General features: G+C 44.9%; 1 protein-coding gene across 4 annotated transcripts in view; it reads right to left on the bottom strand.

Annotated features, from left to right (window-relative positions):
* LOC116068599 (actin-like protein 6B) overlaps positions 1–11,477 on the bottom strand; it is a 32,704-nt gene extending 21,227 nt beyond the window's left edge. For 3 of the 4 annotated variants that reach the window (XM_031338364.1, XM_031338365.1, XM_031338366.1), the window contains exons 1-7: positions 11,350–11,476; positions 10,869–10,945; positions 10,332–10,497; positions 9,911–10,011; positions 2,117–2,214; positions 789–883; positions 615–721 (exon numbers count right to left, since the gene is read on the bottom strand). In XM_031338364.1, coding sequence (XP_031194224.1) covers positions 615–721; positions 789–883; positions 2,117–2,214; positions 9,911–10,011; positions 10,332–10,497; positions 10,869–10,945; positions 11,350–11,374 — 669 coding nt within the window. In that variant the 5' untranslated portion in view covers positions 11,375–11,476. Of the gene's footprint in view, positions 1–614; positions 722–788; positions 884–2,116; positions 2,215–9,910; positions 10,012–10,331; positions 10,498–10,868; positions 10,946–11,349 lie in introns of all 4 variants that reach the window. The other variant, XM_031338371.1, reaches the window with a different exon arrangement.
* Positions 11,478–12,914: the final 1,437 nt, after the last annotated feature.

The raw sequence follows: 12,914 nt of genomic DNA, 5'->3' as shown, positions 1-12,914 counted from the left end.
CCCCTCCATCTAGGAAGCTGTCATATGATACTCTGGGTTTCATGGCTCTTCCTCAACAGAGGAAGGACTTGAACTTGGGTTTTTGTTTGTATGGTTTTTTTGTTTGTTTGTTTTTTGGTTTTGTTTTTGTTTTGGTTTCGTTTGGTTTTAGATGAGATTTATGTCATCCACACAGGTCTTCATATAGCCAAGGTTTACATGGTGCTGGGGATCCACCTCAAGAGTCCTTGCATGCTAAGAGCTTGCTAACTAGACGCATTCCTAGTCCCTGTGGTTTTTGTTGTTGTTTGCTTTTTGTTTTGTTTTGAGAGAGAATGGCTTGTATAGCTCAGGCTGGCCTCCAGTTCACTGTTTCCAAGACTGACCTTGAACTTCCGACCCTCCTGCCCCCAGCTCTCAAGTGCTAGGATTACAGATGTGCCTCCCCACATCTGGTCCTCAAACATCTGGTCTCAGCTATGATGTGAAGCCTGTCCCCATGACTGGATAATGAGGACCTGGATCCATGATCCTTTGGGAGATTTTCTCCATTACTTCCTGGACCTGGGGACTGATGGGTATAAAGCAAATGCCAGGACTATGGATGGCATATCTGGGCACACCACAGGTCCTACCTTGGCTGCAATCATGTAAGGGGGGATGATATCAATAGCCATTTCCTGGAAGAGCTCCCGGCACTGCATGGAGATGAAGTCCCCTGCCAGGGGTGACTTGACGATGCCTGGAAGAAGAAGCAGCCTCAAAACCAGGGCTCCTCGAGACACCCCAGACCCCGGACAAGGCCCTACCTTGCTGTAGGACATAGCCATCATGGACTGGGATGGCTGTAGTGTGAGTGGCCCCGCTATCCAGCACCAGGCCTGTGGAGCGTCCATTTGCAAAGCTGTCATGGGATGGGTCAGTCAAAGAAACAGCAGCAGCCCGTGAGGGAGTTGGGACCTGGGTCAGGCCTTAGTCCTTCCAAGTTCTCTCAGGGTAAGAGTCATCCCAGTCTGCAAATAGAACCTTTAGAATTTTTTTTTCCTTTTTGCATAGGTGTGGGCTTGTCTCTGTGTATGTTTGTGTATGAGAGTGTTTGTGTGTGTGAGTGTGTGAGAACGTTTGTGTATGTGTGAGTGTGTGTGTGTGTGTATGTGTGTGTTTGTCTGCAGATGCCCAAGGTTAATATCAAGACTCATTCCTGATCATCACTCTTCCAACTTATTCATTCAAGAAAGTGCTCTCAATTAAATGCAGAGCTCTCTAATATGCCTTGCTGGCCTCCTGAGCCTGCACTTGCAAGTAGATGGTCATGCCTACTGGGCATATGAGTGGCTTTCTAAGGATCCAAACTCTGCTCCTCATATCTGTGTGGCAGTCGCTTTCACAGCTGAGCTGTCTTGTGTGGGTGCTGGGAATCAGAGCCAATCCTCTATAAGAGCAGCAAGCACTCCTAGCTGCTAGGCTTTTGCTCCCTAACTTTTAAAATATATAATGTTCATTATATATAACACTTGCTATGTAATATTCACTATATATAATATTTATTATATCTCATTCTTTTTTTCTTTTTTCACAGCTAGAACAAAATGGTTTTAATCAATTGTCACCCTCACTCTCCCTCCCGGGTCTAATTCTTATATGTATATATGCACATATATGTATGTGTATAGTCAATCCAAGCCCAGGCCTGGAATGTGTACTTCATCTCCTTAACCCCTCTGAGTGCTGAGGCTCCAGGGTCATATGGTTCTGTGTCCCGTGGACTCCTTGAATTGGGGTCCCTTGTAGTACCTACCACAGACTTCAGTGGATCACTGATTCTGAAAAAAGACAATGGCCAAAATTGGCCTTGGGAAGAAACTTGTCCCATGTCCCTTCTTCTTCAGTCCAGACCCCAGCCGGTCCCTAATGTTTACTTGTCACAACTCTGCCAGCTGAGATTGATCCATACACTAGGTAAAATAGGGAAGGGCCACAGATCTGCAGCACCCGCCCTAAGCCTCCAGCCTGTGGGCCTTCTGCACTAGTGAGGTTCTAGGAGGATTCTTCCCACCCCAGATACTGATCTCTGGGGAATCGGGCCCAGCCCCACCCTAGCCCGCCACCCAGCGGAACTGCCCAAGTCATAGGATACGCTGTGAGCACGGCTGTCTTGCATAAGAAGAAGGCAGGAATGTTGTACTGCTCGAACATCAGCTCTGTCAGCTTCTCCCGCTTGGCCCGAGTGTTCCACTGTGAGAAGAGCACAGGAGAAGAATCCAGATGGAGGCCCAGCCAGCACAGCATGTCAGTTAGTCTGTATGTGTGTGTACACACACGTTTGTCCATATTCAGCAACAAATATACTCTTAGGAACAAATACATATAGACACTCCTATACATACTATTCACCAGTATGTATGTATACAGATACATGGCTTCACAGACATAAATGTGCGCAGATACACACATTCACATACATTTTATACACATGTACCAAAGCATATGCACACACATGCATGCACATACATATATACACATAGACTAGAAACAGTCAGGCCCTTGGTTCACATATACCTGTACAATGTCAGAACTATAAGAAACTTTATTTGCTTTTATTTTCTCACTCTGGGGATAAAACCTGAGGCCTGGCGCATGCAAGACAAGCACTCTACCATTGACCTGTGTCCTCAGTCCTATTATGTTTTATACTTTATTTTGACACCAGAGCAGCCAAATTTGCCTCTAATTGTTGATCTTCCTGCCATAGTCTTTCAAGTGTTGGGGTAGCAGGCACACACCATCCAGCCTGGTTAAGAACGTCATTTTCCCATTTATTTGTTTTTGTTTTTTGTTTTGTTTTGTTTTGTTTTGTTTTTGGTTTCTTTGAGACAGGATTTCTCTATGTATCCCTGGCTATCCTAGAACTCACTCTGTAGACCAGACTGACCTCGAACTCAGAAATCCACCTGCCTCTGCCTCCCAAGTGCTGGGATTAAAGGTGTGCGCCACCACTGCCTGGCCATTTTCCCATTTATCTCTTTGGTTATTTAGTGTGTGTGTGTGTGTGTGTATGTGTGTGTGTGTGTGTGTGTGTGTGTGTGAGAGAGAGAGAGAGAGAGAGAGAGAGAGAGAGAGAGAGAGAGTCAGTCAGTCTGTCTGCCTGCCTGCCTGTCTGTCTGTCTGTCTGAGGGAGGCCGGAAGTTGAGACGAAGTGTCTTCCTAAGCCACTCTCCACCTTATTTTTTGAGACAAGGTCTGTCATTGAACTTGGAGCTCATCAGCTTTGCCACACTTGCTAGTCAGCAAGCCCCAGGGAATCTTTTGTCTCTAGCACTCAAGTCCTCATGCTTGCACGGCAGCAGACACTTTACCAACCGAGCCACCTCCCTGGCCCCTGGTTTTTTTGTTTATTTTATTTTTGAAAAAAGATCCCTTGGTAGCCCAGGCTAGCCTTGAACTTGATACTTAGTTGAGAATGGGATTACAGGCATGCCAGAAGTGGAAGCCACAACTTCTTGCACACTGAGCTACAGCCCTGGTGCTGCACAGTTCTTGGCAGAGCTGGATCTAGAGTTAGCATCCTTCCATGCCTGGCTTGGTGTTCTCTACTATACACTATCCACCTCAGTCTCTCCTGGGTTGCCAGCTCACCCTTCATCCTCACTCTTTCTAGCTATCGCAGATGCTGGAATGCAAGGGAAGATGCTTTCTGGGTAACAACGAGAGACTGAATACAAATATCTATTTTTTTCTCCTCTCAAGGTCCCAGCAAAAACAGAGACATTTTTAAAAGACAGAAACCCACAAAAGCCGGCAAGCACACGAAAAGATGTGCCACTGGGGAGATGCAAATCTGGCATCATTAGTCACTGGAGAAATGCAAATTAAAAGCATAATGAGGTCCTACTTCACACCTACATAGACAATGTTTATCGTTAAGAACCAGGAAGGAGGGCTGGTACGATAGCTCAGCTAGTAAAAGTGCCTGCTGCCAAGCCTGATGGCCTGAGTTCAATCCCCAGGATCCCCATGCTGCATGGATAGAACCGACTCCTGCAAGTTGTCCTCTGACGTCTACATGTGTTCCATGGCATGCAGGTGTCCACACAGATACACAGTAAACAAATAAATGTCCCTCATATAAAAACCAGAAAGCAATATGCTGATGAGAAATTTGGGCCCTCCCATCCCTAGTAGGACTGGAAAAGGATTCAGCCACTGCAGAATGTAGTTGTTGGCTTCTTGAAATATATAATAGAGACGTTCTAGAGGACTCAGTGATTCCAGTCCTGGTTATGCACCCAAAAGAAGTGAGAACAAGGGGCTGGAGAGAAGGCTCAGTGGCTCAGAGCACTTGCTGCTCCTGCAGAGGACCCAGGTTGGGCTCCCAGCACACACATGGTGGGTCACAATCATCTGTAGGTATCCTCTGTTCTCATCTGGTGTCCACAGGCACCAAGCACACACATGGTGCACTCACATACATACATGCATGCTAAATGCTCATACATGCTCATACACATAAGATAAATAATCTTTTTAAAAAATGAAAACAAGTACTAGAGGAAATCTTGGTCCATAAATGTCCATAGCAATGCCCTTCATGATAGCTGGTGGGTGAATACATGAACAGATGGTTGGATACAGACACTGTGGTATGTCTTTGAAGGGGAATATTACTGAGCCATAACAGAAAACAAGGTGCTGGATAAGTATTACAACGAAAATAACATAAAAATATGCTAAGTGAATGAACACAGGTGCAAGACATCGGACAACTCCATGGCAGGGGCCATGCTTGGCATCCCAGTGTCTGTGCTTCTGTCTCCAATGCCCACAAGAATACTGACACAAAGTGTCCTGTTGTGTGGTGATTGCTTCTTTATGAAACAGGCTGAGTAGAGGGACAGAGAGCAGCCAGGGTAGTGGTACCTACTTGTAACCTCAGCATAGAGGAAGCTGAGGCAGGAGGATAATGACTTTGAGCCTAAACCAGGTTCTATGATGAGTCCAGATCACAAAGTAAACGATTTAAGTAATAAGTCCCTGAACTATTTATCAGACTCTGTGTCCTTGGTCTGTGGTCCACTCAAGCTCCCCAACTTGATCTTTCAAAGAGAGGATCTGATGGTCCCTAAACTGGCAGGTCCCTTGCCACAGATGGAAATGACAGATGATACTGAGAACTGAGTGGCACTGTGGGTTTTTGAAACCTCTCTGCCCCATGTCATCACTGGGCTCCAAAAAGGGGCATGGGCAATCAGAAAAACTCCACAGTAGAAATATGTGAAGCCATATTAAAAAATAGAGACCTTCCTGCTCTTGCGGATGACCCAAGTTTGGTTCTCAGTACCCACGTAAGACAGTTAAGAACCAGCTATAACTCCAGCTCCAGGGAATTTGACATCTTCTGCCTGTATGGGAACCTGCACAGAGACACACTTGCATACACATAATTTAAAAATAATATAGGCAAATCTTACAAAATAAAACAAATATTTTAAAATTTGAAACAATCAATTAATCAATCCAATTAAAATGTAATTCAGGGCTGGAGAGTTAGATCAGCACATAGAAGCGCCCATTGCTCTTGCAGAGGATCTGGGTTTGATTCCTAACATTCTCATGGCAGCTCAAGACCACCTGTAACTCCATTCCCAGAGCATCTGACACCCTCTTCTGACCCTGAGGGCACCAGGCATGCATGTGGTCCGTCACACATACATACATGCAAGCAAAGTACTCATACACATAAAATAGTTTTAAAAAAACTAAAAATTTCAATTTAATTAAATATTTTCCTAAAGATGCCAAAGCAGAGACTTCCCTCGAGACCTTCTCCTCAAATAATCCCACAGCAGAGGACACAGTCAGCAAGCCTCATGCTTCTTCCATGGGTCTTCTCATCAATCCTTTTAAATATATCACTTTTAAATAAAAGCAGGCAACCTACTTGCAGAAGTCTTCTAAAAGTCTCTAAAACAAGATGGATGCTCTCAAGATATGGCAGGAGAAACAGTGTGGGAGAAGGAAGATTGCTAACAACAAACTAGTAGATAATTATAGTAAAGGAATGTGATATTAAACCCATGAAACAAGAACAAGGTGCTCAAATAAAAAAAAAAAAAGAACATTTGTGGGGATGTATCTCGGTTATAGAGCTTCTTCCTAGAATTCTTGTGGCTCTAATTTCTGTCCCCCAACATCCCCCAGGAAAATTAAAATAGTCTTCAGACATTTTTAGGCTCTGGGCATTTAAAAAGAAGAATCAGGAAGTGGTGGGGTACCTCTTTAATCCTAGCACTTGGAAGGCAGAGGCAGGTGGATATTTATGAGTTTGAGGCCAGCCTGGTCTACAGAGTGAGTTCCAGGACAGCAGGGTTACACAGAGAAAACAAAACCAGTGAATAAAAGGAGAAGGAGGAGGAGAAGAAGGAGAATAAAAAGAACATTTGTGGAAACTAAAAGAGCTTGTGGAGATTAAGAATTCAGAAGCAAGCCAAACAGTTGTGATGCATGCCTTTAATCCCAGCACTCAGGAAGCAGAGGTGGGTGGACCTTGGAATTCGAGCCTGATCTATAGAATGAGTTCAGAGTGAGTTCCAGTACAGCTAGGGCTACACAGAGAAACCATGCCTTGAAAAAACAAACATAACTCAGGAGCTGATATAATGAACTCAGTAAAATGGCTGAACTATGAAGTTAAGGCAAGATCTTAGAAGTTAGAGAAACAGGTAACAATGGAAAACAGAAGAGAAAACGTAAGAAAATTAGGAGACCAGCTCAGGGAGCACACAATATGAATAACGAGATTTCCCTGAAGTGGGAACAGAGGAAATGGAGGAATATAAGTAGTAAAAGCATAATTTAATTTGTCTTTACTTAGTGGGTCAGTGGGTGCTTGTGACCAAGCTTGATGAGCTAGTTTGATTCCCAGATCCTACATGGTAAATGAGGAGAACCAAGTTCTGCAAGCTATCTTCTGATGTCCACATGGCTCTTGGGCACAGACACACAGAAGTAAGAAACACAGTCACGCAAGGTGGTGGTGGTGCACGCCTTTAATCCCAGCACTTGGGAGGCAGAGGCAGGTGGATTTCTGAGTTCGAGGCCAGCCTGGTCTACAGAGTGAGTTCCAGAACAGCTAAGGCTGTACAGAGAAACCCTGTCTTGGAAAAAAAAAACAAAACAGTCACATGCAGAAATAAGAAACACACACACACAGAAATAAGAAACATAGACACACAGAGAAATAAAAAACACAGACACACACAGAAATAAGAAACACAGATAGACACAGAAATAAGAAATACAGACACACAGAATAGGACCACAGACAACACACATATAGAAATAAGAAACAGACATACAGAAATAAGAAAAACACACACAAGAAACAAGAAACACAGATACACATAGATAAGAAAATGATATAATTTTTTTCACTTAATTGAAAGGCAAAGGTTTCCAGAAAAATTAATGAAATGTGCCAATAGCAATAGATATCATGGAGAAGTTTTAAAACATTTAGGATGCAATGAAAAAATCTAAATATTTTCAGTGGAAAAAACCAGTAAGATGGTTCTTAGACTTCTCAATATCAATATTTTTTTCAATATCAATATTAATTGATATTAAGCATCAGTAGATGTTCAGGGGCAATAGAAGGAAGTTACAAGACCTGAAGAAAAATGTTTTACAACCTGGAGTATGATACCTAGCTAAATTATCAACTCAACATCTCAGAAGAAATACTTCCTGTGATCAAAGGTGATTACTGAAGGCTCTGCTCCATGAAAACAAAGGAGTGAACCAAGAAAAGGAGTCAGGAGCTGGAGAGATGCCTCAAAAGTTAAGAGCACTGGCTGCTTTTCCAGAGGTCCTGAATTCAATTCCCAGTAATCACATGGTGGCTCACAACCATCTGTAATGAGATCTGATGCCCTCTCTGACCTGCAGGCATACATGCAGGCAGAACACTGTATATATAACAAATAAGTAAGTAAATAAATAAACAAATAAATCTTTTTTTTTTTTAAGAAAAAGAAAAGAAAGGGAGTCAAGTAACTGAAACAGTTTTCTCAGAAGAAAAACAAAGAAACTCTTCTAAGTGGTGCTGAAGGAAGATGTTAGTATAGCAGCTATTTCCTAAATGTAAACTAAAGTGGAATGTGTCAGTGGCCTCCAAGAGAGATTTCTTCAATAAGATTAAATTCATAGAATGTATCATGGAGTTAGTGTTTTGAGAAAGTACATAGATATCTGTAACTTAGGGTTACATTGCTAAATAGAAAATGAGGTAAAAATGAAAACCACAACAATTCTCAGATCTAGGGAAGGCAAAAGTTTCATAGCATGAAAAAGTAACCACAGTTTATTGCCTGACTCAGCTCTTATCAGCATACAAAATATAAAAGAGTATAAACTCAGAATTCTTTTTCTTCCTTCCTTTCTTTGTAAAAAAATATGACTGTACTTAAAGGTGGGAAAATGAGAAACCATTGCCTGGTGGGGTGAGAAAGAGCTAAGTATTTATCTATCATAGTAGAAATTCCTGCATAATGCATAAAATAAACCAAACATAAGAGCCAACAAGATAGCCGGGCAGTGGTGGCGCACACCTTTAATCCCAGCACTTGGGAGGCAGAGACAGGCAGATCTCTGTGAATTCAAGGCCAGCCTGGTCTACAAAGCTAATCTCAGGACAGTCATGGCTACACAAAGAAACACTGTCTCAAAAAAAAATCAAAACAACAAAGCAAAACAAACAAACAGACAAATAAAACCACAGAAAGGAGCTGGAGAGATGGCTCAATGGTTAAGAGCACTTTTTGCTCTTTGCGAGGACTTGAGTTCAGTTCCCAGCACCCACAATGAGTGGCTTACAACTGCCTCTAACTCTAGATCCATGGGATCTGATGTCCTCTTCTGGTCTCCATGGGCACTGCACACATGTGATACATGTACAAACAAGTTGGCATACGCACGTACACATGATACAATTTTTAAAATACATTTTAAAATCTGTGCAGTAATTCAAGCGTAGTATTTAGAGATATGGAAGGGATGGATATGTCCACCAGTCCACACAGCACTCAGGAGAATCTCAAGTCTGAGGCCAGCATGAGCTACACAGGGCGATATTGTCTCAGAAACAGACAAATGGAGCTGGCAAGGGAACTCAGTAGGTGAAGACAATTGCCACCAAGCCTTACCACCTGAGTTTTAATTTCAGAACCCACGGGGCGGAAGGAGAGAACTGACTCCTGCAATTTGTCCCTTGCCATATGTGTGCGTGCGCACACACACAAAAATAAACAAACAAACAAATAATAAAACAGGCACACAAAACATATATGAAAAAAAAACCAAACTGAAATCCTACCATGAAATGATCTATTTAAGTCCTACTCTGTAGCTGAGGACCTATTGTTAACTGGTGGCTGCTGGGAGAGGAAGTGTCAGCTTTCTTCAGAGATGTGGTCTCTCTATGTGGTCTCTCTCTGGCTGTCCTGGAACTCATTATGTAGTTGAAGATTGATTTAAATTCCTGACCCTTTTGTTTCTATCTCCTGAGTACTAAGATTACAAGTGTAATTCCCCCCCTCTTCAGTAGCGAGGCTTGAACTCAGAGCCTTTTGCACGCCAGGCAAGAACTCTCCCAACTTAGCTACATTGGTAATATGCATATATATGTATAACATGGACCAAAAATTTAAGTGTGTGTGAACAACGCAGGACAATGGAGTGGATGGAGCTGGAAGAGAGAAGGCGAGATGGAAAGCCAGGGAGGAAGGGATGTGGTGGAAGATGACAGCGTGCACAGGATGAATCTGGAAAGGGAGGTGAAGTGACAGATAGTGGTGACTCCACATTAGAGGTGATGGAGGAAAAGGTGTGTCTCCAGGGACCCAGGGCTGGACATGGGTTTGGATGAGGCACTCACCGGAGCCTCCGACATGAGTACTGGGTGCAGGTTTGGCTCGGACTTGACATGTTTGCTGTAGGTATGATCCAGGATGGCTCGGAAGCACTCCCAGTCCTCAACTAGGGACAGAGGACCAGCGTGGAGAGATAGATGGGAAGGTGGGAAGGAAGGCAAGGATCAGAGACAGGAAGTAAAGGAGGAAGCAAGGGCAAGTCTCGAGGTAGGTGAGGCCAACTTCTGCTTCCAAGCTCCCCCTCCCTTAAGTTCCCACAATCTAGGGGAACTGGTCTGAAATCCCAGCAGTTGTAGGAACAACGACATCCTTGGGACTTGGGCCACAGCAAGCAAGGCTCTGTGGGTATGGAGATCTGCATCCACACGTTAGGGGTGGGGTCTCCCAGTCTGTTTCAGAAAATAGTGGGTGGGTGGGGTCCCTTACTCATGCCATTCTTGAGGGGCGACATAACCTCCGCTCCATCTCGAGGCACGTGCAGGGCATTGGTGTCGATGTGGAAAATCTTCCCTTTCTTCTCTTTCTCCCCCTCCAGCTCCAGCCCGCCCCCCTCTTCTGCGGCCAGCAGCCCCACAGTGGTGGGGAAGTCAGCCTAGTTATAAGGGACACGAGTAGGGAAGCTAGATTATTCCCTCCTTTTTTGGAGACAGGCTTTCACTGTGAACCTCTGGCTGGCCTGGAACTGTCTCTGTAGACCAGCCTGGACTTGAACTCACGGAGATCTGCATGTCTCTGCCTCCGGAGTGATGGGATTAAAGGAATGCACTACCCTGCCCAGCTGGATCATCCCTTCTAGTCCCTGGTTCAATGGCACTTAAGGCCCTCAACCACCCCCGGGTTCTTCCCCTGTCGCCACTCAGGTGAGCTACTTGGATTGACCTGTGCGCATTTGTTCATAGGCCGACCCGCCTGGCAGAGGGTGTCCGAGCCCCTGGGATTTGGGGAGGGGACTGGAAGGCTCACCTTGGGGCAGTCCTCCCCAGCGTACCCAGCTCGGACTGAGAAGGAGCCAATGTCAAAGACGAGCGCCCCCACCTCATCTGTGCAAGGAGACAGGCTTGTGAGGAGACCTCTCCCATACGTCCCCCTAAATAGTTTGGAGAGGAGTCTGGGGGTTATAGCCACAGTTTGAACTTCAGCCGGGAGTGGGTGGGAGATCCACCTGGACTTCAGGGCGTTCTGGAAGTGGAGGGTCAAAGCCACCAGAGTTCCCTCTTGCCTAGCGGCCTGGCAGGGAAAAGAAAGGTCCAGGGGCCAGGAGGCAGTGCACGCTTGGGAACCCCAAGAGAATGGAAAGCAGAAGTAGTGGGAGACCCAAACCTCAGACTGGACCTGATGCAGTACAGAGGTGACAGGCCCAGGGATGCTCAGGGCTTGGGACGCGCGGGTTCGGGATGCAGGGCTGTAGACCAGGCCGAGAGCCCGGTGCCCCAGGCCGGCTCACCTCCGCCGTAGACGCCCCCGCTCATAGTGCCCTCTCTACGCTGCTCGCTGCCCGTGGGCGGCGGCGGGATCAGCACCGAGGCGGCCGGACAGCTCCCGGGATCCCGGGCGGGGCGGGGCGCGGTGGCGGCCAATCAGAACACCGGATCCCCCGCCCCCAACGGCGCGGCCGATTGGCTACGAAGCGAGACAATAACCCGGCCGGGGGCCGCTGCTTTAAAGGGACAGCCGCTTCTTCTTTCCGAGGTTGGGAGGAAGCGAGGGTCCAATTGCAAGGACTCAGGAGACTGGCCAAAGACACAGAGAGAGAAAAGAGCAAAGAGATGGAGACGAGGACTCCACAGGGAAAGGGATGGAATGGAACCTTCTGATGGCATGGGACCCTCGTTTTTTGGTATATATATATATATATATATATATATATATATATATATATATATATTATGTAAGTGAGGGAGAGGTCCCCTCTCAACCAGAGTTGTCCGTCCTTAGACTCCTGAGCTAGAGTCTACCGCAATCACAGAGATGGTGAGATGGGAAAAGACTGAGGGACCAGAGGAGTATGTCTCTCCATCTCTTCCTGGGTCTTTTTCCTTTGTCTCTGGGCTTATTTATTTATTAGACCAGACTGGTCTCAAACTCAGAGAGAACTCCATGCCGCTACCTCCAGTACATCACACCACTGGCTTCTTTTATTTAAGACAAGGTCTCATGTAGCCCAAACTCAAACTCAGTATGTATATGTGGATGACTTTGAACTTGTGGTCTCTCTACCTCCACTTTCTAAGTACTAAGTATAAAGCCTATGCTAACACCCCAGTTTATGAGAGTCAGGGGATGGAACTCAGGCCTTCAGCATGTTAGACATGAACCACATCTCCAGCCCCTTCCCCTTCATCTTTCTGATGGCCATTTTTCCTTCTACCATTCCTCAGATTCTTGACTACAACGTATAATATACATGTGCGTGTACATGGTTACATGTAGGAGCCTGGCTAACCCAGCAAGCCTCTTTTTTTATTATTTCTTAATTTTGAGTATATATATATATATATATATATATATATATATATATATATATATATGTATTTATTTATGGATTTATTTATTTTATGTATATGAGTACACTGTCGTTGTCTGTCTTTCGGACACATCAGAAGAGGGCATCGGATGCCATTACAGATGGTTGTGAGCCACCATGTGGTTGCTGGGAATTGAACTCAAAACCTCTGGAAGAGCAGCCAGTGCTCTTAACTGCTGAGCCACCTTTCTAGCCCTGAGATTATAATACATCATTTCCTCCTTTTTCTCTCTCTCTCTCTCTCTCTCCAAATTCTTCCATAAACCTCTCCTTGATCTCATTCAAAGTCACGACCACTTTTTTGTATGACTATGCATATGTATTCTTAAATAAAACTTGTTCGGTCTGTATGTTATTTGTATTATATTTTCTGGGATGGCTATTTAGTACTGAATAACTAACTGGTTTGTTCTTCCCTGGGGAAGATTATTTCTCTTGCTCTCAGCGTTCCAGCAAGCCTTCTTGATCCATGTCTTTACACAGAC

This window comes from Mastomys coucha, unplaced genomic scaffold, assembly GCF_008632895.1.
Source record: "Mastomys coucha isolate ucsf_1 unplaced genomic scaffold, UCSF_Mcou_1 pScaffold22, whole genome shotgun sequence".
NCBI classification, from domain to species: Eukaryota; Metazoa; Chordata; class Mammalia; order Rodentia; family Muridae; genus Mastomys; species Mastomys coucha.
The sequence above is the reverse complement of the archived record's forward strand: the minus strand, read 5'-3'. Positions and strand labels throughout refer to the sequence as shown.